Source organism: Phascolarctos cinereus, unplaced genomic scaffold (genome assembly GCF_003287225.1).
Source record: "Phascolarctos cinereus isolate Bilbo 61053 unplaced genomic scaffold, phaCin_HiC Scaffold_5;HRSCAF=322, whole genome shotgun sequence".
Lineage (NCBI taxonomy): Eukaryota > Metazoa > Chordata > Mammalia > Diprotodontia > Phascolarctidae > Phascolarctos > Phascolarctos cinereus.
Genome location: NW_027555958.1, coordinates 316,196,911 through 316,222,796, shown reverse-complemented (window position 1 = coordinate 316,222,796; position 25,886 = coordinate 316,196,911). Strand labels below are relative to the sequence as shown.

Here is a 25,886-nt window from a genome sequence, read left to right as displayed (position 1 = left end):
TCTCTCCTTGTCCGAATAGCCATTTTATATGAGAAAGAATTTTTCAAAGTCAGGAAGAAGAGGAAAAAAATCAGCAAAACTGATCAATACACCAAAAAAAAAGATTTTGAAAATTGATGTTCCACAGCTGTGGATCTTTCATTTCTATAAAAGTAGAAGAGATGCCTTTTGATTTACAATTTCAGTTTGTGGTTGTTATTCTTTCCATTTGCATTGTTGTAATCATTATGTATTTTTTTTCTTTCTCTCCTTCAGTCTGCATCAGTTCATGTTAGTCTTTCCATGCTTTTCTATATTCATCACTAGTCATTTCTTAAAGCCCAGTAATATTCTGTTATGTTCATGTACGATAATTTGTTTAGCTGTTTTCCAAATGATGGGCAAATACATTGTTTCCAATTCTTTGCTATCCCAAAAATGTTGTTATAAATATTTTGGGGTATATGAGATTAAAAACCATGCTTGACAGTGACCTCATCTGAATGTATTATTACAACTGTGTAATATATGTAACATTACATATGCTACATATCTATTTTATATAGACATGTAAAATGAGAAGAAATAGCACAATTCATTGGAAGTGAAACTCAGTGATAAAAATACATTAGAGACACTCCTCTAATGTGCTGACTTCTTTTGCTGTAGTTTATGTGTACAGTCTTTAATTTCAGTTTTAGTGTTGTTAATTTACAAGTAGAAAAGAGAAACAGTGGGAAAAAAATTGATGTACTCACAGGTCGGCCAACTGTAGAACCTTGTTCTGGTGACCATTTTGGAGATTAGTTATATGTTTTTTTGGCAGACTCATTTAAGTAACACATAGTTCTTCATAGTAGGTCAGAAGAATAGAAATTTAAAAAGAGTGTCTATGGGGATGGAAAGGTTTGATAGTTACTTTTTATCAATTTGCAAGTATTGAGTACCTACTATGTTCCAGGCACTGTGCTAGGTGCTAGACATGCAAATACAAAAATGAAACTGTCCTTACTTATCAGGCGTTTCCATTCTATCTGGGGAAGCAAACATGGATATATGAGTAGTTTTTTGAAGAGGAATATACTCAAAGCTGGAGTAGTGAGATGAAAATCAAGTAAAGCCAGAGCTTTGCTTTTTGACTAATACCTAAAACTGCTGTCATGTCATTGTCAGGTTAACTATACCTTTCATTATTTGTAAGAAATTTAGACTTTAGACTTAAAAAGGGAGATTAGAAATGATAATAACTTAGGAGTTTGGAACTGAAAATTCTGATAATGTTGCATCATGCATCAGTTGGCACTGTTGATAGTTTAATGAGACAAATATTGCTAAATGCCGTCAAAAAGTTAATTTCTCTTGAAACAAGTCGTTAGGGGAAAGTTTTGCAAATATGTGTCCCATACAACTTAATCATTCTTACTCTTGTTTCAGTAAGCCATCATTGCTTTTATGCTTAGTTTCAAGATTTGTGAAGTTCAAAACAGGTGTAAACTTTGTTATATGGTATCAACATATTCATTAAACAACTATGCTATAAAAATTCCTGGGTTCATTTTCTACATTTGAATTCCAGTAAGGGCAACAAACATGGCAGAATTTTAAATTTTTAAAAATAACTTCTTTATTAGATGGAGCACTACAAGAGGAATCTGTGATAAGCATAATTTGTTTTGAAAGAATTTAGCATGGTTTGTTTTGGGTTGGTTTTTTTTTAAAAGATTTAAGTCCACTGTAATACCTAGGCAAGAATGCCCCTCTTTTTTTCACATCAATATTTCATCTTATCCCTTAAAGTACAATTCTTGTTAGGATACATCACTGCTTTGTAGTGTAGTTAATTGTTTATGCCTTTCTCCTCTGCTAAGGAACCATGACATACTCATCTTTGTATCTATTTTTCACCTCTTCAGCCAACCCCCCACTTCTACCTCCAAGCCTTGCATATAGTCAAATAATTGAATGAATGAACAAATTAAATCCCCTCCTGAGAGTTTAAGTGTCTTTCCCAGGGTCACACAGCCAGTATGGGTCAGAGTAGGTCTTGAACCTACTGGCTTTGAGGCCTGATTTCTAGCCAACTTGCCACTTTTCTCTAAGTCTTTAATCTACTCTTAAATTCTGACACCTTCCCTCCTGGGCCAAGACTTCTTTGTTTTTCAGTGCCTAGCACATTGCTTTACATATCACTTAAGCTGAATTTTTTTTTTTGAAGTTTTGAGATTTTGGGAAATACAATAAATCCAGTTTTGCTGAAGCGGTTCATAATTAGACAGTTTAGCTGTATTTCTTTTTCTTTTCTTTCTTTTTTTTTGCTAAGCACTTTATTGCCACCTAGGAGAAGGAGCAAAAGCATTTAACCCTGTAGCAATAGTTTCAGAAAGTCTGAAATCTGCTTAAAAGTTGAGTCCATTGGAATGTAACCCTACATTTCATCTCTGTTTATAACACTGATAGAGACAATCAGTTGGCTTCCCTATTTTAAAAAACCTCTTAGCCCAGCAGATAAGCAACATTTACTCCCTTGAAAAAGAAAAGGCATCTGACTTAAGTGCTTCTGTAACATTCTTGTCCTTCAGAGCCAGTATGGACTAGCAGTTTTGTTTTTACTTGTTTTAAAAAAAACTATTCTCAGTGAATATTACCTCTTCACATAAATATCCTCCCATCTATCCATTGCCTGAAGTGCTAAAGCCTGATTTATTTAAGGAAAATATCCACTGCTCACACACTGCTTCTCATAGTTTTACTTTGATTTTGGAGCATGGTTGGCTATGGAAATTTGTTATTTCTCCTAATTTAAGGGTTTTTTAAAAAAATTATTAAATACCAACATACATAGCATCTGGATGAGAGTCTCATGGAGGCAGAGAAGTTGTTCACAAAGATAAGTACTAACCCCTGTGTTATCTAGATATATTGAGTCATAATATGATGTTTGCATTTAGGTTGACCAAGTCAAGAATTTGGTCAATGATTACTAGGACGTATTTTGAAACAGTACATTTATTAATTACCTACTATGTGCCACACACAGTTCTAGGCTCTGGAGGTACGTAGACAGAAAAATAAGAACAGTTCCTTCCCTCAAGAAGCTTGTATTCTCATGGGGGAGGGGATTGTGATCCAAAGGTGATGGGTTTTGAGCTGAAAGAGACCTCAGAAACCACCTGCCTGGAAAGTGACTTGCCCAAGGTTACACAGATAGAAAGCAGTGTTGAGAGTTGAACACTGGTCTTCTGACTCCAAATCCAGCTCTCTTCCAACATGTCTACAGGTGAATAAATATAAAATGTAAACAGTCATTTCAGAAGGGAGCGCTAATAAGATTAGGTTTGTCAGTTTCTTGACTTTTACATGTGGAACAGGATAAAATGGAATATGACATTTCAAAAGGCTTAATCATGTGAGAAGAGGGAGAACTTGAAACTAAGGGAAATGCTCCAGTAGATAGGCTTTTTTTGATTAAAAATCATTTGTCAAAGACAAGTAGAAACTAACATGCATATACTAACTGGCTAGTTTTATACATCCTGTGTAAATACGGGATTTGAAATGCTAAATTCATTCCCCTTGGCTATAAATTTTAGTGGGAAGGAGCCTCTGCCCACTCACTTCCACTTTTGCAACACCATTTATCTGAATGGCATGCAGGAAGCCCTCTAGCACCGGTGTACCTCATTGCTTACCATTTCAGGTAGGCACAAAAGTGTCTCTTGTAGACATGAGAGATAGACAAATAGATTTTATTGAGGGCAATAGATGAAATTGTAGGTGATCTGTACCCCCAAAATTAGCTACATAGAAACTACAGGCAGCCTACGATTTATCAATACTGAATGCATATTTCTTATAAAGAGTAGTTTCCCAAGCCAGGAGACAGAATTCTACTTTCACTCTCATGTAGTAGAAAGAATATAAGTCCATAGATCTGGATTCTAATTTCAATTCTCTCACTGTTTACTGTGTGACAAAATGTACGTTGCTAAAACTCAGCTTCCTCTTTATAAAATAAGGACGATGACCTTACAGTTCTAATCTATCGAATCTATAACATAGCTGTACTCTAGTAATAGGGAACTTGCTCTCTCATTATCATTTCTATGAGAAAATTCTAAGTGGGAGGAGCTCTCTTCCCTCCTTGTAGTCCCAGTAACCAGAGAAGACCTCTCACCATATCCCTACCCCAACACATAAACTTGCAGGGGAAACTTCTGCTATCCTCCTATATCAACCCAAGAGGAGCTTGGGCTGGGCCCTTCAGAGTGATGGAAGAGAGGGGAATTAGGGGTAGATGAGGGAAAGAAGTTTTCTGACAGTTCAGATTTGCAAGCGAAATCATTTCCAAGATGTAGTACATAGAAGAGACCCAGGGGCTGGGAGTTGGGGAAGGAGTACAACTGAGTTTCCAGTAAATGTTAACCTTGGAAAGAGGAAAAAGAAAGGGGGGGACTTCCCCCAATGGTATGACTTCAAGGGCATTTTTTTTATTTGGTCATCAGCTTCAGTTCCCTAGGCAACAGTAAGAGATGATGAGAGAACAGAAGGCAGTAGTTCGCTAGAAGAAAAGACTGAACCTTTTTTTTTTTAATTTACTTTTAAGTTAGATTGATATTAGGCCAGGTCAAATATTTCTAAGCCAAATGTTGCTCCCATTTTCTCCATCTGACCATCTTTTCTTATAGTTAATTACTACATACTTTAGTAGGCAGTGTATTACATTAAGTTAAGCATGTTTAAAGCTTGACACGAACTATATAAGCTTATGAAATATGCATTATACTCAACACATACAGCTCAGACATCTTAACTGACTTTCCTCAACTGTCCTGTGACTTTTAAGATAATTACTTTATATTTTACAAAAATGCATTACTTTCCCAAAGTAATTCATAAAATATAAGACTTGTTATATCTTAAATTAGCTAATCCTTGGGGCTTCCTAAATTTATTTCTGTGGACTTTTAAACCAATTGCCCAGGCTTTTCAATGAATTTTGTTCTCTAAAGATATAGACTACTGCTTTTCATCCCAGCTTTACTAAAACACTATAATTCCTAAATCACATCGTGATGTTTTCTTGGTGTTACTTTAACTATTTTAATGTACTGTGGGGTTTTTTAAAGGTCCTAATAGTTATTAAAATGGAGAACTAAAGTTAATTAAGCAGTAACTGCCATCTTACTGTTTTACAAGGCAATTATCCAGCTCCCAAGAGTCTCATTTATACCAGAGAGGGTATATTTGAATGAAGTGTGGTGGCAGTATCATTAGTTTAATCCACTAAGCAGTCTGAATTATTATGTATTAATCAGTTTGGGGAATATCGTGATTGGTCAATTATAAAATTGAGTTTCCTACTGTGTAATTTAAAAATACATTTCCTGTTGATACTACCAGATCCTAGAACCCTATCGATATTGTCTCTGCTGTGTACATAGCTGTGAGTAGTGCAATATTGCTTATAGGGTTTTAGTGTTTGGAAAGAACAGTGGCCAGGCTGAAGAAGTGATAAAGAAGATGCCATCATCCTTGATTAGAAAAAAAACAGAATTGTAACTAGCATTCTCATTAATACAAATCAAATTAAAGGAAATGTTGAAGGCTTGTATTTTTGTTGTTGTTAGAAGGCCACAGAATCACAGAATTTATGAATTGGATGGAAGGGTGCTCACCAGCCATGTAGTCCAGCCCATATCTGAAAAATAATCACCCTCACAATATACCTGACAAGTGGTCAATCTAAAGGAGCCCACTTCATTTTTGGATTCCTCTAATTCCAAAGAAGTTTTTCATTACTCAAGCCTAAAATTGCCTCCTGGCAACTAATATACTTTTCTTTTAGTTCTCCCATCTGGGGCCAAATAGAATAAGATAAATAGCCTTTTACAAATTTGAAGGTGACTATCACGTCCCTTAAGCCTAATTTCTTCAGCTTAAACATCCCCCAGTATCATATAGCTCAGATTGTTGCCCCTTTAATGTTGAGATTGCTTTCCTTTGGATGCTCTCCAGCTTCCCAAGTGTCCTTTATGAAATGTGCCCAGAACTGAATACAAAACTTAGGTGGTCTGAGTAGGGCCTGAGGTCTGAACATAGTACATCAGGACTAACATCTTATTCTTGGAAGTTATGCCTCTCAGTGCAGCCCACATATTCATCATTTTTCTTTGTAATGTAATTTTTAAAAATAAAATAAATTAAACTTTTTATGTGCTAATTTGCAATAGGGATTGTCAAAGATCATAGAATTTTACTGTTGGAAAGGACGTTGGAGATAATTTGTAACCCTATCATTTAAAAAATTTATTGGTAACTTTTATTTTTATATCACCTACATTTCCCAATGTATCCCTGCACTTTCCTTCTTCCAGAGAGCTCTCTCTTATAACAGAACTTTTAAAAAGGAAAAAAAAGTTCACCAAAACTAAATATCATTCAAGTCCTATATTATATTCAGTGTTCTACATCCATAGTTCCCCACTTGTGCACTGAAAGGAGTAAGGTGAATTCTTATATTTCTTTGAAGCCAAGCTTAGTCATCATAATTTCACAGCATTCAGTTTTAATTGTTTTGTTTTTCCATTGCATTGTGATAGTAACTATATATTTCCTGATTCTGCTTGTTTCATTGTGTAACAGTTCATATGTCTTATCATGCCCCTCTGTATTAATTATATTCATATTCAGTTTCTTAGAGCATGATCATATTTTACAATTTTCTTTTAAATCATAATAGCATATATATATAGTGCTTTAAGGTTTACAAAATGTCTTATAAATATTATCTCATTTTATCCTCACAACAACTCTGGGAGGTAGATGCTATTATTATCCACATTTTATAGATGAAGAAACTGAGGCAAACACAGGGTAAGTGACTTGCCCAAGAGTCACACAGCTAGTAAGTGTCTGAGGCTGGGTTTGAACTCAGACTGTTAGAAAAAGCGGATTATGTATGAAACTGCACTTCCCTTGCTAGAGAGGTGGGTAGCATGCTTCATCATTACTTTTCTAAAGTCATGATTGATTATTAGATTAGTCAGAGTTGCTAAGTCTTTCAGTTTTCCTTTACATTGTTATACTTGTCTAAATTGTTCTGGTTCTGCTCATTTCATTCTGATTCAGTTCATAAAAATCTTCCCAGGTTTCTCTGAATTTGTCATTTTTGTCATTTTTTACAAGTGCAGTAATATTTGATTGTATTTGTATGCCGTAATTTCTTCAGCCATTCCCCATTGTATGGGCACCCACTTTTTTCTAGTTCTTTGCCACAACAAAAAATATTTTACTTTGTGTAGAGCCTTTCTTTTTATCATTGACCTCCTTGGGGCATGTACCTCAATGTAGGACCAGTAGGTCAAAGGGTATGCCATCTCAGTTATTCCTTTATTATAATTCCAAATTTCATTCCAGAATAGTTAGACTAAGTCATAGCTCCACAAGCCACACATTGGTGTACCTGTCCACACCCTCTCCAATATTGACTGTCCTGTCTTTTGTGATTTTTACCATTTCAGAGGGGGTTAGCTAGAACTTCAGACTCATTTTGTCATTTTACAGATGAGGATACTATGGTCCAGTCCAACAAAATATTCATGGATCTGTAATCTCATGGATTTGGCAGATCCTTCTAACAATGCAGATTATACCCCATCCATTCTTGCACATCCTATGTGAATCTTGTCCATGTTTTCCCAAAAGTTTGCCACATAAGAGTCCACTCAATTTGTTGGAGACTTTTCAGCATCACAAGGGTACTACAGTGGAATACTCTGCTTGTCCATCTGTTATGTGATTAGCCAATCTTTTTCTGTCATACAGTTTCTTGATGACATCCTTTATTAAATAGCTACTATGTATAAAACACTGAAGGCCCAGACGTGAAGTTAATTGCCCAAGTTAACAGTGGAGGAGATAGAATTAGAATCTTAGATTCATCCTCTCTCAGCTATTTGCTGACCAAGTTTATTGCCAATGAGAAGCACTTGTTAGTCACATTGGACTTCTATGAGATTTTTGTGATTATGGAGTCTAGTGTGTTTTATTTTTTAATTTTCACATTTTTAAATTTAGTTTTAGCTGCTGACTTCTGGCTTTATCCACTTCACTAGAATTGTAAACTTCATAAACTTTATTGCCAGTATCATATTTAGTTTTGCCCGGGTTGAAATGTTTCTTTAATTACCTTCTGCTACTGTCTTTCCACTGAGATAACTACAGTCAAGCAAACAGTTCTTCATTTCTCCATTCTTAGCTCCAATTTATTGCCCAATTCTTGGCATAATTTGCTATTCCCTGACTTCTTGTTCTGTCCTTCCTAGCCCATTTGTAACTCTGCTTCTACTGTGAAGTCTTTTCTAAACCGAAGTGTAGTAGAGATAATAAGACCAGTGTGGTAATTAAATGCAAGAATAAATCCATTAAAAAGAAACTGTCAGTGTTGGTTGCTCTGGTCTTAAAGTAAATGTTTCTAGTGGGCAAGCATTATTTCTTGATTCCTGTTGGATCCTTTTATGCTGTAAATGCCTACCTAACATTTGCAGGTAGCTGCAGCTGAAACCACTAACTTCAGAGAGAGGACAGTGGTTAATAAGTTTATTCTTTTTTAGCTTTAAGTAGAACTATAATATGTTGTTTGTTTTTTTTCTTTTTAGTCAGTTGAAGTTACTGCTTCATAGCTTGATTTGAAGGAAGCTTAAGATGGAAGTGGTAGTTTCAGATACCATTGGAAGTCCTAAATCCTAAACTGTCAGAAGTTTTGGTAGTTTGTGAACAAACAATACCACTGAAAAGTATTTGTTTAAAAATCTACCATAACAGAGCTGTTATACCATAACCATAAAGTACTGTGCAATGTATGTGACTTTCAATTATATATAATATTTTGACATTAGTTAAAAATCCAAGGGAAAACTTTTATTATACTTTTAACTCATCTGAAAGAACTGTGACATGATAAAGAAACTCACAAAGTTGAAGACCCTGGACACCAAGCCAGGGCTCTACACCTCGTACACACAAAGATAAAACACTCCTTAAGAGGCTGTTGAAGGGCATCCAGAGGAAGTGTCCTTCAAGGTACAGAGTGCTTTGGTTCTACAGCTCTCCTGGAACTCACCCAGAGTTTTGTCATCCCCCTGGATAAGCCTGGTGCCCCTGCAGAGGGCAATCACTCTCTGGAAGACTCCCCCCTCAGATCCATTCTTTCCACCAAGATGACTTCCTGAAAACCTGGGAGCATGTTGGCCCCCAGCTCACTTGTGTGATTGGCTAGGCCTGTATAGGTGGTTTTTCAAATCCCCTAATTTTGATAGCTGATACCAGCAGCAGCATAGAAGCTAGAAGCCCTGCATCTGGAAGTGATCTGCAAGGCAAACATCCTGACCTGAGTGAAAGACAAGTCTGAAGTTGAGAGCCTTGATCTTGTCCTAAGGCTTCAAGAAAAGCTCATCCAAGCTTAGTCTCACTGGCTCCCGGTGAAGGAAGAGACACTACAGTAGGTGGGTCCGCATATTGACACCATCTTTGGTTCCCTCCCTGATGACATGCAGGCTGCCCTGGCACCCCTAAGATCACACTGTTCCTCTGACTTTCAAAGACCCCCAGTTGGGAAGAGAGAGAGGAATAGAAGTTGCCCAATCCTGCCAAATGGGAAGCTACATGGCTCAGTGGATAGAGTACCAGGTCTGGATTCAGGAAGACCTGAATTCAAATCCAGCGTCAGACACTTATTAGCTCTGTAACCTGGGGCAAGTCACTTAACCCTGTTTGCCTGTTTCTTTATCTATAAAATGAGCTAGAGAAGGAAATGGCAAGCCACTCAAATATCTTTGCCAAGAAAACCCCAAATGAAATCTCAAAGAGTCGGACATAACTGAAATGATTGAACAACAACAAAAACATTTATTAAGCACCTACTATGTACCAGGCACTGCATTATGTGAAGAGGATACAAAGGCAAAAGACAATCCTTGTTCTCAAGGAGTTCACAGTCTAGTGGGTGAGACAACATGCAAACACCTGTGTATAAACAAACTGTAACGGGATAAACTGGAGATAATCAACAGAAGAAAGGCGCTAGAATTAAAGAGGAATGGGAAAAACTCTCTGTAAGAAGGATTTTAGCTGGGACTTGAAGGAAACCAGGAGTCAGAGATGGTAAAGAAGAGGGCATAGGCATAGGAGACAGCTAGTGAAAATGCCCTGAGTCAGGAGATGCCCTTTCTTGTTCAAAAAAGAGCCAGGAAGCCAGCATCACTGGATTGCACAGGATGTGGTGGGGTATAATGTGTAAGAAGACTAGAAAGCTGAAGGGGCAGGGTAGATTATGGAAAGTTTTGAATACCCAAGATTTTATATTCTGTCCTGGAGGTGATAGATAGAGAGCCAGTGGCATTTATTGAATAAATAAGTGACATTCTTAGATCTTTACTTTAGGAAGGTCACTTTGGCAGCTTGAGTGGAAGATGAACTGGAATGGGAGAGACTTATAACAAGGAGACCAACAAGCAGACTATTTCAGTAGTCTAGGAATGAAGTGATAGGAACCTGTACCAAAATGGCAGCAGTGTCAGAGGAGAGAAAGGTGTATACACTAGAGATAATACGAAGGTAAAATTGACCGGCCTTAGCAACAGATTGGATAAGGAGGATGAGAGTGAGGAATAGAGAATAATGCCTAGGTTGCAAGCCTGGGGGGGACTAGGAGTATGGTAATACCTTCAGCAGTAATAGGGAAATTCTTACATTACCACTGCTAAATGTATTTTCCAGGTTAATTGTTCTTCCAATGAGATAGTAAACATTTTCTTATATTTTTTTCATTTCATTTTATTGTTTCTTTATGTCTCATGGAGAAATTCGTTTCCTATTGTCCAGTTCTAATTTTTAAGGAATTATTTTCTTCAGTGCATTTTTGTACTTCCTTTTCCATTTGGCCAATTCTACTTTTTAAGGAGTTCTCTTTAGTGAATTTTTGTATATCTTTTTCCATTTGGCCTATTCTGATTTTTTAGTTGTTATTTTCTTCAGTATTTTTTGTGCTTCCTTTATCAAGCTGTTGACTCTTTTTTCATGATTATCTTGCATCACTCTTCTTTCTTTTCCCAATTTTTCCTCTACTTCTCTTATTTGATTTTTAGCATCCTTTTTTCAGATCTTCCAGGAATTCTTTTGGGGCCAAAGACCAGTTCGAATTTTTCTTTGAGGCTTTGGATGTAGCTGTTTTGACAATGTTGTCTTCTTCTGAGTTTGTGTTTTGCTCTTCCCTTTCACCATAGTAACTGGTAACATAGTAATGTGTTCCTTTTTTTTTTTTTTTGCTATTTGCTCATTTTTTCAAGTCTATTTGTTGACTTTTAACTTTGTTAAAAACTGGGCTGTGCTCACTAGGTGGCACAGGCACTATCCCAAGCTTCAGGTCTTTCATTCTGCTGTTTTCAGAGTAAGTTCTGGGTGTCTGTAAGTTTTCAGTTCTTCCAGAATGGCATGATCTAAGGAAATGTATGGTTACTGCTCTCCTGGCCTGTGCTGTGTTTGGTGAGTGACCACAAACACTCTTTTCTGCCCTGGAACTGTGACCAGGGTCCGCACTGCCCTGTGGCATGCTCTAATATGCTAGTGCTCCTTTTCTCCTGGGGACTGCAACTTGAAACCATGTATGGGCAGTGCAACAGAGTCTTACACCCAATGCCAGCAAAGGGTCCCCTGTAGTATCCTTCTGTTCAGTTATCTGACCCCCTTCTCATCTGTGGACTGAGAGCTCCAAAAATCTCTGCTGCCAATTCAGTCCCCATCCTCTCCCCAGCCCACTACTGGCTTGCCAGGGCATGGCCCATGTTAGATTTCGCTCTACTCCCACCCCATGAGACAGACCTTTCCTACTGACCTTTTAAGTTGTCTTGGGCTGGAAAATTGTTTTACTCTGTCCTTTTGTTGGTTCTGCCACTCCAGAATTCATTTTGAGGCATTAAAGTTATTTGGAGGGGAATTTGGAAGAGTCCAGATGAGTCCCTGCCTTTACTCTGCCATCTTGGCTTTAGCCTAGAAGGCCTTCAAGAGACTTTATGCACAAAAGGGAGAAAACATATAGGACAATAGCTAATGGGGGGGGGCAGCTAGGTGGCGCGGTGGATAAAGCTCCAGCCTTGAAGTCAGGAAGACCTGAGTTCAAAACTGACCTCAGACACTTGACATTTAACTAGCTGTGTGACCCTGGAAGTCACTTAACCCCAATTGCCTCACCAGAAGAAAAAAAAATAGCTAATGGGGATGAATGGATCAAAGTGAGGGGTTTTTTTTGAGTATGGGAGAGACATGAGCATGTTTATATGAACTAGGAAAGGAACCAATAATCAAGGAGAAACTAGAGATAATAGAAGGAGCAATATGCTGGAGAAGAAATGGAATGGGATCAATTGATTGCTTTGACAAGGAGAAGGTCCATCTCATTGAGGCAAGGGTAAAAGTGGAGATAAGTGGCAGAAGGCATCTTAGGAGATGTGAGTTGAGGAAGAGAGGAGAAGAGGAACCTCTCAGTCATTAGTTTTTTTGGTGAAATATGAGGGAAGGTTCTCAGCTGAGAGGGTTGGGAAAGGGGGATCCATGGTAAAAGTTTGAAGAGGGATAAAAAGGTCTGGAAAAGCTACTCTATTGAGTGGGATAGTGGATTAGTTAGAAATGTGTAAAAGCATTGCCTTGTAGCAGTGAGAGCCCACTTGAGAGTATATCACGTGAATTTCTAATGGATCTTGTTAGTGCAGTTTCATCATTTTTTGTTGAATATGAATCTGTTCTTTTTTCTTCCTTTCCTGCTTACCATCTACATACTTGAGTTAGGCTAGTGTGTCTCCAAAGGGAAAAGATAATGCTTATTCAGTCTGGTGGGGCAAATCACATCAATAAATTTTATTCATGATTGGTATTGTGAATGGTGTGCAAGTACAACTTTGCACAAATTTTAGTTCATTATGGGCATCTTATTTACCATAAATAGCAGTGAATGAGACACCCAAAAAGAAAAGATTTAAATTTGGTGCTAAGGAAAGTATTTTTCATTGACTTTGTAAAGTTATACTCTTAAATTGATAGTATTAATGTGTAATAACACTGTCCTCAGGGAAGCTTAAATTCAAAAGAAAGTTTACTTGGAAAGAGCATTTGTTTTGTCACTTAGAAAAAATTGTTTTGGAAGAATTTCCCTGTAACCTATCTCACTCTGCCCTTATCCCCCAAAGGGTGAGAAAGGTAGAAAATAAAAGAGAAAATTAGAGGAAAAAAATTTTTTCAGCTCTATCCCTCCCATTTAATTCATTCAGTGAATATTAATTTTTGTTATTTAACACCTACTATACATGTACTCTGTAGCAGAGGTCTTTTTTGTGTTATGGACTCCTTTGATAGTCTGGTGAAAAATGTGGACCCTTTCTCATAATAATGTTTTTAAATGCATGAAATATACAGAATTACAACAGAAAATAATTATTTTGAAATACAGTTATCAAAATATATTTTTAAAAGTTCATAGATCCCAAGAACCCCTGATCTATGAGAATGAACTCTGTTTAGGTGATGAGGAGAAAGAACATTCAGTTTTTAAAAACTTGATCTTGTTTTTATGGGTGTTTTTAGTTTTTATGTCACATTGCTTTTGAAATCTACCCTTCCTCCTCCTTCCCTACCTATTGACCCATCTTTTGTAATAAAGATTTTAAAAGAAAATAGGTTTAAAAAAAAGTAGTTTGATAGAATTAACCAAACACATCAGCTGTGTCTAATAGTATGTGTAGACAAGGTTCCATGCTTGTACTCCTGTATGTCTTCAATGAAAGAGATACATTTTTTCAGCACTTCCCTAGAGCCATACTTCGTCATGATGATTAGGCATCATTGTTTTTTTCTTTTCATTTCATTCCCCTTTCCCTTCTTCCATCCCTCCTCTCTTTCTCCTTACTTTCATGTCATTATGAATATTTGAATATTTTTCTCCTGATTCTTTTTGCTTTCTCTGCATTAATTTATGTTTTCCTGGATTCTTCATATTCTCAATTTCATGCAGTTCAGTAATATTCCATTATATTAATTTACCAGTTTGTCTAGCTCTTTCCCAGTTAATGAGTATACACTTTATTTCTAGGTCTTTGCTACTTGCTATAGGAACAACATTCATTTCTGTTACCTCCTGAATTTTTTCTCCATTAAGTGATTAAACATTTCTCCATCCCCAGTGGCAGTAGTTTTCCCTTTTTTGAGTGCTACCAGCAATATAGGTCTCCTTCCCAGACTGCACAGACCATTGATACCCCAAATTTTAACTGTTGGGCTACAAGTGTAACATGAAACCGTTTAAGACTTTTTGTTTGCATTACAACATTATACTAGGCTCTCTTTATAAAAGAGAACAAGTTAGTAATAGCTTTCTTGGTTAGTGATAGTTGTAAGTCTATTCACACCTATCAGACTGGCTAATATGACAAAAAAGGAAAATGACAGATGTTGGAGAGAATGTGGGAAAATTGGGACACTAATGCACTGTTGGTGGAGTTGTGGACTAATCCAACCATTTCAGAAAGCAATTTAGAACTATGCCCAAAGGGCAACCAAACTGTGCATACCCTTTGATCCAGCAATACCTCTACTAAGTCTGTATCCCAAGGAGATCATAAGAAAGCAAAAAAGACTTACTTATACAAAAATATTTATAGCAACCCTTTTCGTGGTGGCAAAATATCGTAAATTGAGGGGATGCCCATCAGTTGGAGGAATGGCTGAACAAGCTGTGGTATGTGAATATAATGGAATACTATTGTGCAATAAGAAATGATGAGCAGGCAGATTTCAGAAAAACCTGGCAAGACTTTGTACGAACTGATGCAAAGTGAAATGGGCAGAACCAGGAAAACATTGTACATTATATCAGCAACATTGTGTGATGATCAACTTATATGACTCAGCTCTTCTCAGCAACTCAGTGATCTAAGACAATTGGAAAATGCTATCCACATCCAGACAAAGGACTCTGAATGCAGATTGAAGCATACTTTTTTCACTTACTTTATTCTTTTTCATTGCTTTTTCCTTTTGATCTGTTTCTTTTTTCACAACTGTAATGTGGAAATATGTTTTATGTGATTGCACATATATAATATATATCAAATTGCCTACTATTTTAGGAAGAGGGGAGGGGAGGGAGAAAAATTTGGAGCTCAAAATCTTGTAAAAATGAATGCGAAAAATTGTCCTGACATGTAATTGAGAAAAATTAAAATACTATTTAAAAAAACATAATAGTTGCAAGTCGCAGCCAAATAATTTGAGAGTATCATTGGTTATTAAATCCATTTTGAATTTTATTTAAGTCCCCATAATGGAAATTAGCTTTCTCCTCTTTGACTCTCTCATTCCCACTACCTCAAAAGATAATACATATTTGCTTTATCTGAACAATTTATTTTAAACTTTTTTTTCCTCTTACAAAAAGAAAGCATAATCCTCTCTTGTATAATATATTTCATGTTGATCTATTGTGATAACATGTTGCCCAGAAATTTTTTCAGGCCCTAAACATGCAGCATAACTTAATGATTTAAACTTGGAAAGATTGAGGGGAGGGCTTGTTTCTTAACCATGTATTGTTCCAACAAAAACAGCATATACTTAGCTGGATAGTTTCAGTATTCCTTGGGAATTTTTGAGTTCCTTCCTAGTTCACAGGAAAAGGATATATATAAATACAAAAATATGTAACCTTACAGTGACTCCTTATACCACATTGTTTGATCTTTTCAGTCATTGTTTTTCTGTGTTGACCTTTCAATTATATATGATATTTTGACCTTAGTTAAAAATCTAAGGGAAAGGGAGGAATGGACAATAAAACTATCAAGCTACATTTTTGGTTATGTGTTTATGCTTCATAAATTAATACCTTTTTGTCTACTCTTGCATGTCTTAGTTCCAGAAAGCAGAATCTGATCTGGATTACATTCAACACAAGCTGGAATTTGAAGTCAAGAAAAGTCTTCCTGATGATTCTTCAGGAGAGGTAAGCTATACAATAAATGTATTTTTAAAAAATATTTTGAAATAAGGTATTACTTTGTGGCTGTTAGGTCTTATGGCATATATTTTGTTGGTAATACTGTCTGTTAACAAGCCATTAGATCTTGTGAGATTGTAATTGTGGACGTTCCTTCCAAAAATGCCAATCTCAACCTTACTCTTCCAAAAAGTTATCCAAAAAAGGTCCATCTAACATACAGGGACCATTTTCACTTTACCTTGAGTGGCATTGTGGAAAGAGAACTGATTCTGGAGTTAGAGGACTGAGGTTTCTAATCCTGTCTCAGACTTACTACCTAATGTGATCTCAAGCAAGTTGCCTCCCTCAACTCTTTGGGCTTCAGTTTCTTCATCTCTAAAATGAGGGGGTTGGCTTAGATCAAGGGTGGGGAACCTGCATCCTTGAGGCCATATGTAGCCTTCTAGGTGTGTCCTTGGGTGTGGCCTTTTGACTGAGTCCAAGTTTTACAGAACAAATCCTTTTATTAAGGAGATTTGTTCTGTGAAGTTTGGATTCTTTCAGAGGGCCGCACCTGAGGACCCGAGAGGGCCACACCTGAGGACCCGAGAGGGCCACATATGGCCTTGAGGCCTCAGGTTCCCTACCTCTGGTTAAGATTGTTTCTAAGCTCTAAGCCCCTACCAGCTCTAAATTTATGATCTTAGGATCATGAGAATACCAGTGAGATACACAGGGCATTTCTTCTTTTTTCAAGCATGCTTTTCTTTGACAACATCCTTTACTACATTTCTTCTTTAACAATTCATTATTCTAGAGCTGTGTCCTTCAATATAATCTTGGATTTTGAGTTGTAGTTAGTAGGGGAGAATGACAGGATGCATATAATTGACAGAAGATATTTTCTAGAGATATCTAGAAATAATCTAGAAATAAAAACTTGTGAATACTGAATTGTACCTTCACTGAACAAATAAAAGAGATGGACAAGGCTCTTGATATTTTTAGAAAGCAAGTACCCATAAGAATTCTTAGAATTTAGTAGGCCTGCTTTTTCTTCCCTGCTCCCTTTGTCATTTTTCTTATGATTCTCCCTAGTTCATAATCTAGTTGTCTTAGCTCAGTGGTGGCTCCTCATAATTTGTATGGGGAAGGCTGTGTATTATAGTGGAAAAAACACTGGATTTGAAATCAGAGGATCTGAATTTAAATATAAACTCTATTACTTATTACCTATACAACTAGGCAGTTCATCTCTCTGGGGCTGTTTCTTCATCTATAAAATGAAATTGGATAAGATGATCTTCTAAAGTTTCCTCTAGCTCTAAGTTGAGTGATCTGGTCCGTCCTACTACCTTCTTTCTTCTAAGAGAGTTGGTATGTATTCAGTGTTTCCCCTTTTCTTTCACCGATAAACTAATGCCACCTTACTTAAGCAATCTTATTCCCATTCATAGACACACATCCTTTTGTTCCTTCTCTCCTACCTCTTGCCCTGTTATGTCAGGAAAATCTCTCCATTATTCTGTCTTCTCTTCATTGCATTCATGAGGTAAAACATTATCCCCAAAGAGCTGTTAAGTGTAAAGAGTAGTGTTAATGATATAATGGATCAAAGGGGGAAAAAGCTATATATTCTCAAGTGAAATTAGACAAGATTAAAAAAAAAATCAGTTCCATTAACATGAGAGACTCTTGAACATATCCAGAAGACCTCTTCAGAATCTCCATGAAACTCTCTCCAGCTATTTCATCCATCCAGATCTAATTAAATCAACTTTCTCCTTCCTCTCTAATCACCCCTAACTCCCAACCTGGCTCCTTTGCAGAAGTGGGTAACCATGTATAGAATACTGTGTATAACGTCAGACTTTTAAAAATATGTTGTTTAGTTTTGTGCAGTTTTTTCTTGCTTCCTTTTTCCATACTTTATTATAAGAAGTGGCTCTCTAGGAAAGGGAAAGCGGAGATGCAGTGGGAACTACAGGTGATGTAAAAATGATATCAATAAAATTTATTTTTAAAACTCTCAGGCATCAGCATTTAAGTAAAAAACAATGTTCATTTGCAGTTTTATTTAATTACTAGTATAGCAACTATATTTTCCCCTACTAATCTCCATTGAAAGTGTATATTATTTCATTATGTTCTAACAAATGAAGAACAAGATGCTTTCCGAAAAACCTGAAAAGACTTAGATGAACTGATGCAAAGTGAAGTGATCAGAACCAGAACAGTGTATATGGTAACAGCAATATTGTACAGTGATCAACTGTGAATGACTTAGCTATTCTCAGAAATATAATGATCCAAGGACTTATGATGAAAAATGCTATCCATCTCCAGAGAAAGAACTTATGGAGTCTGAATGCAGACTGAAACATACTTTTTCAAAACTTTCTTTTTTTGGTCTGTGTCTTCTTTCAGGACATGACTAATGCAAAAATGTTTTGCATGAACTGCACGTGTGCAACCTGTATCAAATTTCTTGCCTTCTCAATGAGGAGAAAGGGGAGTGAGGGAAAGAACTTGGAACTCAAATTTTTAAAAAACTGAATGTTAACAATTGTTTTTATGTGTAATTGAAAAAAATAAAATATTTTAAAATATTCTGAAAAAAAGTATAGTATTTCAATTACATTATGAGTTAAACAGGTTTTCATGATATAATCTGACAATTTAACTACCATTTGCACAGTGTTCTAAGTTCCAAATAGCTTTTTCACAAAATTTTTTGAACATAATATATTTAGGGAATTGTTTCTCCACAAAATTTTACTGCTATACAGTAAAAATCTAGCTTCCATACAGAAATAAAATGATGGAGAAAGCCACATTTCTTTAGGGTATCTAACATGGCTTCTAGCCTTACCATTATACTGAAGTTGCTTTTTTTTTAAAGGCAAAGTTGTCTGTCTGATTGCTATATCCAATGTACTTTTCTGTATTCTTATTTTCTTTGACTTTTGTTGCATTTAGATATTGTTATATCTCTCTCTTTCTTAAAACTTTTTCTTGCCTTAGTTTTTATAACACTGCGCTATTCTGTTTTTCTAACTTCCTTTTGTTTCTTTCAATGCTCTGCTTCCTATTCTGTCTTTGGACGTATCTAAAGGTTTAATTCTTTTTGTTATTGTTTTTTAATTCAGTTTTGTTTTCAGTTCTGAATTCTCTCCCTCTTCCTCTCCCTCATCCAGCCATTGATAAGGCAAGAAGAACAAAACTGATTACAAATCTGAATAGTCATACAAGACAAATTTCCCACATTAGCGATGTCCAAAAAATAAAAGAGAGAGAGAGAGATAATGTGGAGGTGGCTGACATGTTTCATCGTGAGTCCTTTGGATTTTTGATTGGTCTTGTGTTGATCAGAGTTCCTTGGTCTTGCAAAGTTGATTATCTTTACAATATTGCTGTTACTGTATAAATTGTTCTCCTGGTTCTGCTCACTTCACTTTCCATTCATACAAGTCTTCCAGGTTTTTCTGAAATCATCCCCTTCATCATTTCTTAAAACACAATAATAGTATTCCATCACATTCATTTACTATTAACTTGTTCAGCCATTACACAATTGATGGGTATCCCCTTAGTTTCCAATTCTTTGCCACCACAAAAAGAGCTGCTACAAATCTTTTTTGTATACATGGGTCCTTTTCCTCTTTATTAGATCTCTTTGGGTTATAGACATGGTAGCAGTATTGCTGGCCCAAAGGGTTTTCAGTTTAATAGCTTTTGGGGCATAGTTCCAAACTGCTTTACAGAATGGTTGGACTAATTAACAGCTCCACTGGTAGTACATCAGTATGCCTGTTTTCTGACAACCCCTCCAGCATTTGTCATTTTCCTTTTTTATCATCTTAGCCAGTCTGATAGTTATGAAGTGACATCTCTCACAGAGTAGTTCTTAGAGTCACATTAGATAACATGTATAAGGTGCTTTGCAAATTTTTAATGTTCTATATAAATGTCATCTATGATGGTGGTTTGATGTTAATCCCAGTTGAAGCTAAGGGCAAGGAAGGAAGGAAATCAACATTAAGAACCTACTATATGTCAGGCACTGTGCTAAGTGCTTTACAATTATCTCATTTGATCCTCAAAATAACCCTGGGAGTAGGTGATACCATTATTACTCCTATTTTACATTTGAAGAAACTGAAGTAAGCAGAGATTAAGAGACTTGCTCAGGATCACATAGTTCTAATAAGTGCCTGAGGCCATGAGAATATTCTGAAGAAGATTAAAGTATCAGAGATGGGGAAGAATTATAAGAATGATGAAATTTGCTAATGAAAAGAGAAAACAATCTATTCTTCTGAGCTAGAAGGGAGGAATGGTAGTACTGACATAGAAATGAACATCCTGAGGCCATAAGGAATAAAAACTAAGAGGTTTTCAAGTTCCTTCATAAAGTAGAAGGTAAAGTAGTCTATCAGAAAAGGGTAGCAGGTGGTTGGGCCTAGAAGCTCAGGAGATTGACAGTTTGGAACTGCTAATATGAGGAATTAACAAAGAATTAATAAAAAGACTGCAAAGCCATAACTAGCAATTCACAAGCACACTTGCAAAAACAGTAGAAAATTGACTTGTGACAAGTAGCATGAAGTGTGCCCTCAAATGAACTTTTTTTTGAGGTGGTAAATCAATTTTTAAGTACGTTTTATGGATGCTGATTTCTTTTAAGCATCACTATGACTTCCCAATGGCAATCCCTTTCCCCAAAATAGAACCATCTCTTGTAACAAATAAATACAGACAAGCAAACTAATCAACACTTTGGTCATACCTGAAAATGCTTGCTGCATTCTGCACCTATCGTTCATTAACTCTTTGCTGATAGACAAGAGGCATCCTTTACCATCAAGTCTTCTGAAGTCATGATTCGTCATCACTGCTTTTACTGGCACTCTAAAATCTTTTACTGTTGTTTTCCTCCACATTATTATGATGATCGTGGAAAATGTTTTTCTGGGTCTACTTATTTCACTCTGGGTCAGTTCATATAAATCTCACAAGGTTTTTATATATGCTTCATAATTGCCATTTCTTATGGTACCATAGTATTTTTCCTTTACATTCATATGACCCATTATATTCAGTCATTTTCCAGTCAGTGAATACCTACTTTTCCTTCCAGTTTTTTACTATTATGCAAATCACTAAATCTAAAATATTTTTGTATATATGAGATCTTTTCCTCATTCTTCACCCTCTTTTGAGTATGTGTCTAGTAGCAGTGTGGGTCAAAGAGTTTGCTTCTGTTTAATGACTTTATAATTCTTCATTTAAGTAGTAGGACTTTAGAACTTGTGTTTTTATGTGTATATGATTTTATATGTAGATACATGTGTATATGGCTGTGTGTATATGTATATACACATGTATATACCAAGCTACATTATAACTGCTTTGAAGGCAGGGCCTCTCTTACATTGAGGGGAACAAAGTATATCTAAATAATATCTTGAATATATTTGGTACTGAATAAATGCCGGTTTAACTGACTAAAGATTTGCTATACTGTGATGTGAATATATTCATTTTCAATTTAAACATAATGTAGTTTCTCCTTTCTGTGTATGTTTTCCATCTGATATAGGAAAATCCACTTACACTGTTAAAGGAATTGTCAATGATGAAGTCTCGATATAAGTCTTTGTGTGCCCAATTGGAACAAGTTGCTGTTGAACAGAAAGAGTCTATGAACTGTATTCGTGCTACTTTGAATAATACTATGAAAATGGTACAACAACTAGAGCAACAAGCAGATTTGGAGGTAATGCTTATTTTAAGCTCTCTGTGTCACAGAACAGAAAGGACAAACCACTCACTGAAAATGTTTAAATGACTTTTGCACTTAGGGTTATAACAGTTTATTTGACATATGTCCTTGGCTTCCTGAAGTCACAATTCAAATTATCATCTTTTTACACTCAAAATTCAGGTCCCATGATAATAAGTAGCTAGCCCATGGTATATTATGCTTCATTTGGGGAAAGGGATTAAGGTATTACTTTGGGAAAGGGAAGCAAGTTATCCAAACATTAGCAATTTGGTCTTTCTTTTAGAAACAATGCTATCAGAATTTTAGAAGAACTTTTTGTTCCTTTTATCTGTGACTGCAAGAAACATTTCCCTCAAACCTTATACCCCTGCTGTCAGCAAGTGATTTCAGACAGAAAGATTGGAGCTAACTGAACTGAGTTCCTTCAGTTACTATTCTCCACATCCTAAACCCTCTCTTATCTCCACCCTTTCTTCCTTCCTTTCTGTCCAGTAAGAAAAGATAGCTTATTTTTTTCTCCAAGTTAGCCCCACTACTTGTATCCTCTACTTCATCCTTTCCTGCCTTCCCAAAGTACATCCCTTCACTCTCCTGCAACTTCAGTCTTACCTTTTCCCCTGATTCTTTCTCCTTTGACTTTAAAAGATCTAACTTTTTTTTTTTTTAGTGAGGCAATTGGGGTTAAGTGACTTGCCCAGAGTCACACAGCTAGGAAATATTATGTGTCTGAGGCTGGATTTGAACTCGAGTCCTTCTGACTTCAGGGCCAGTGCTCTATCCACTGTGCCACCTAGCTTCCCCCAGATCTAACTCTTTCAAAACCACAGGAAATAGGCAAAGCTTATGCCTAGCCTATCATATTTCGTTCCATTATAGAAATCTAAAAGAATTGAACCTTCCAGCCCTTGAAACTGAGACTTAAAGATTGTAACAGCTTTCATCTTCACTGTTGGCTGTAGTCAGTACCCATTGGTGTGTCACTTCCTTTACTATGCTTATAGTAATAAAATTTACAAAGCTTCTCCCTAGGAAACATACAGGATAAAGGCCTATAGAGGCCTTTTGGCGCAATGGATAGAGACCTGGGCTTGGAGTCAGGAGACCTAGAGTTCAGATCTAGGTTGGCAGTTGTGGTGCAGTAGAAAGAGCTATGGATTTGGAGTCAGAGAACCTAGGCCCAAATCCCACCTCTGAGGTTTCCTAACTCCATATATCTTTATTGACTCACTTTGTCCCTGACCCACTTCTCTGAATTCTCCCCCTTGGTAATCTCATCCATTTCCATGGCTGTAGTTTTTACATCTATGTTGATTGTAGTCAGATTTGTGTGTATGTATATATACACCCCCATACACATATATGTGCATATGTGTGTGTGTACACACATATCTATACACACACACATAGATATGCGTACACACGTACACACACACACACACACCCCAAACCTCTCTACTAGTGTCTACACTCACATTTTTAGCTGCCTGCTGGGCATCTATCTATACCAAGCTGTCTTTCCAACACTGCAACTTAAAACTTGTTCCTCTTCCTGACTTATTTCTTGTAAGGGCACCATTATTAGCCCAATTACCCTGACTGGAAACCAGTGCTGTCTTAGACTCCTCATCTCCTACCTTCGCCTCATATGAGCACATTCAATCAAATGCTCCTTTAAATTCTACGTCTCTGATGGCTTTCCAGTCCAATCTTAAACATCCACTCTGAGATGTGTCCCTTCCTTGTCTCTAGCTGTCCAAATTCTACTTATCCTCCCAAATCCAGTTCAGTCCATTTTCCTCTGTGAAATCTTTGTAGCCCACAGTAACCTTTACCTCTTCTAAACTCCTTTAACACTTATTTATGTAGTTCATTCAGCATTTACTCATGTTCTATTTTGTTAAATCTTACCTTATTACTTAAATTTTCTTTTTTCTACTAGATTATAAAGTCCTTGAAACATTCTTTTAATGATAAAGCTACTTGTCCCCCTCATTTCCTCTCCCTCCAACTTAGGACAGTGCATTATACAAAGTGCATGTGCTCAATGCATTTTTGTTGTTGTGATTTCTTTTCACATTCACCAGGTGACTAGGTGGTGCAGTGAGTGGAGTGCTGGGCCTGGAGTCAGGAAGACCTGAGTTCGAATATGGCCTCAAACACTCACTAGCTTTGTGAACCAGAGCCAGTCACCTGATCGCTGTTTACCTGAGTTTCCTCGTCTGTAAAATGAGGATAATAGCAGCTACCTCCCAGTGTTGTGAGGATCAAAGAGACAGTAATTGTGAAGTGCTTAGCACAGTTTAGCACTTTACACATAATAAAGTGCTAAATATATGTTGGCTATCATTATTATTTTCATACAAATCTGGATTTGCCCCTTTCTAAAAATGGGCTTACTTTATAGGGTTATGAAGAAAAATATAAAATAAAAGACTGAGGGAGAGAGATGTAGATATGAATGTGATACACTCTCTCTTTAATAACTGGCATAGCGTTATATAGTATATTTAATTGATTCATCTTTCTCTTCTATAATTTGAGATCATATAATTAGTAAAACTGTTAAAAAATGTATCTCACTGTACAACTTAGAAGCCTAAAGAATATGAAATAAAGATCATATTGTATTCTCTCTTACCTAGTTGTCACCTCTGACTAAGGAAGAGCAGACTGCAGTACAGCAATTACAATCCCATTCACCAGGCCAGACGTCAGGAGGAGCCGACTTGCATAAGACAACTCTAATGTAGTTTTCTAGTATGAGTTTCTGTATGTACATATTTAATATTTTGTTTTCTATTTGTATACTGTCTTTATTTTGAAAGGAACAAAGAACAATTAGCACTATGAAATCTAGAAGGAAACCTGAAGTAACATATTTCAAAGAACTATTAGGTTATGTGCGTTATATGACTTTCCATTTATATAATTTGTATAACTCTGTATCAGCTAAGTAAAATTCAGTCCAATTAAAAAAATACATACATACTATCTAATCCAAGGTAAAAGAACAGATTAATGGCTGAGAAAATAGATATGGAAATTCTGAAGGGGGAAATGGAGGAGATACAGAGGGACCCTGGGGAAGCCCATAAGACAAGAGGCTAAGAAATCAAGAGATGACTGGACAGTAAAAGTATCTGCAGATGAATAGTATTTGCTGCATATGAATTCTTCCATCTGCTTGCATTCATTCAACAATAAACATTTATTAGGCATCTATTATGTATAAGTTATTATGCTAGATACTTTCCTGATTTTATGAACACAATCATATTTAGGTGAGTATTATTCAATAGTGATTTTAAGTAGTTTGATGTAAAGACCAGTAGACCAGTCTGGTTATTTGAGTTATATGCCCAATTTTGCCCTTACCAGCTTTGTTACTTCTGGGCAGTCACTTAACATCTCTGTGCTTCAGTGTCCTCATCTGCATAATGGGAATTATTTGTCCCAGCCTACCTCACAGAAATGTTGTGAGAGTAGTCATTCAATCAAGAGAAAACATGGATGAAGGTACTTCTGAAATTAAAGGAAAAAGGATATATAAAGGTGTTATCACCTATATTATTTTTTATGTTTAGATTATCACTGGTGCAAATAATTGTTTGAATCCATGTGGCTGATTATGGCCTAATTGTGACTTACTGACCTTCCTGTGTAATATGAGGTATAACTGAAAAGATATGAGTTATATCAGAAGAGATATCAAACTGATTTCTTATGTGGCCTATGAAATTTCATTCTGTTCACCCCACCATCTAGCCTGGTTGCTGTTGTTTCCCATAAACTGGTGGCCATGGTCTCTGTAATGTTTCAGAAGGCCCTTGTATTTTGATTTGACTTTCATCCGTCCTTCTGCATAGCAATTGTTTTCTATTCGGTGTTTCTATGTTGTTTGTAAGAAAAGCTGCATAAGCAAAATTCAAAGAAATGTACAGCTGCCTCTGTTGATTATCAGTCTTTTTTGCCTGTTAGGTTTCAATAATAGTAGTAGGCAATACAAGGATGGGAGATAAATGCTTATTTCAGCCAAAAAACCCAGCCAAAATTGCAAATAATTGGAGTTTTGTTGTTGTTTTTGAAAGAAGATAAAAG

At 36.3% G+C, this 25,886-nt stretch overlaps 1 protein-coding gene across 1 annotated transcript in view; it reads left to right on the top strand.

The window, feature by feature from the left end:
• The window catches only part of SKA2 (spindle and kinetochore associated complex subunit 2), a 49,420-nt gene that overhangs the window by 14,570 nt on the left and 8,964 nt on the right, over positions 1-25,886 (top strand). The window contains exons 2-4 of the mRNA XM_020991852.2: positions 15,935-16,024; positions 21,603-21,779; positions 24,431-24,557. Coding sequence (XP_020847511.2) covers positions 15,935-16,024; positions 21,603-21,779; positions 24,431-24,538 — 375 coding nt within the window. The 3' untranslated portion in view covers positions 24,539-24,557. The remainder of the gene's footprint in view (positions 1-15,934; positions 16,025-21,602; positions 21,780-24,430; positions 24,558-25,886) is intronic.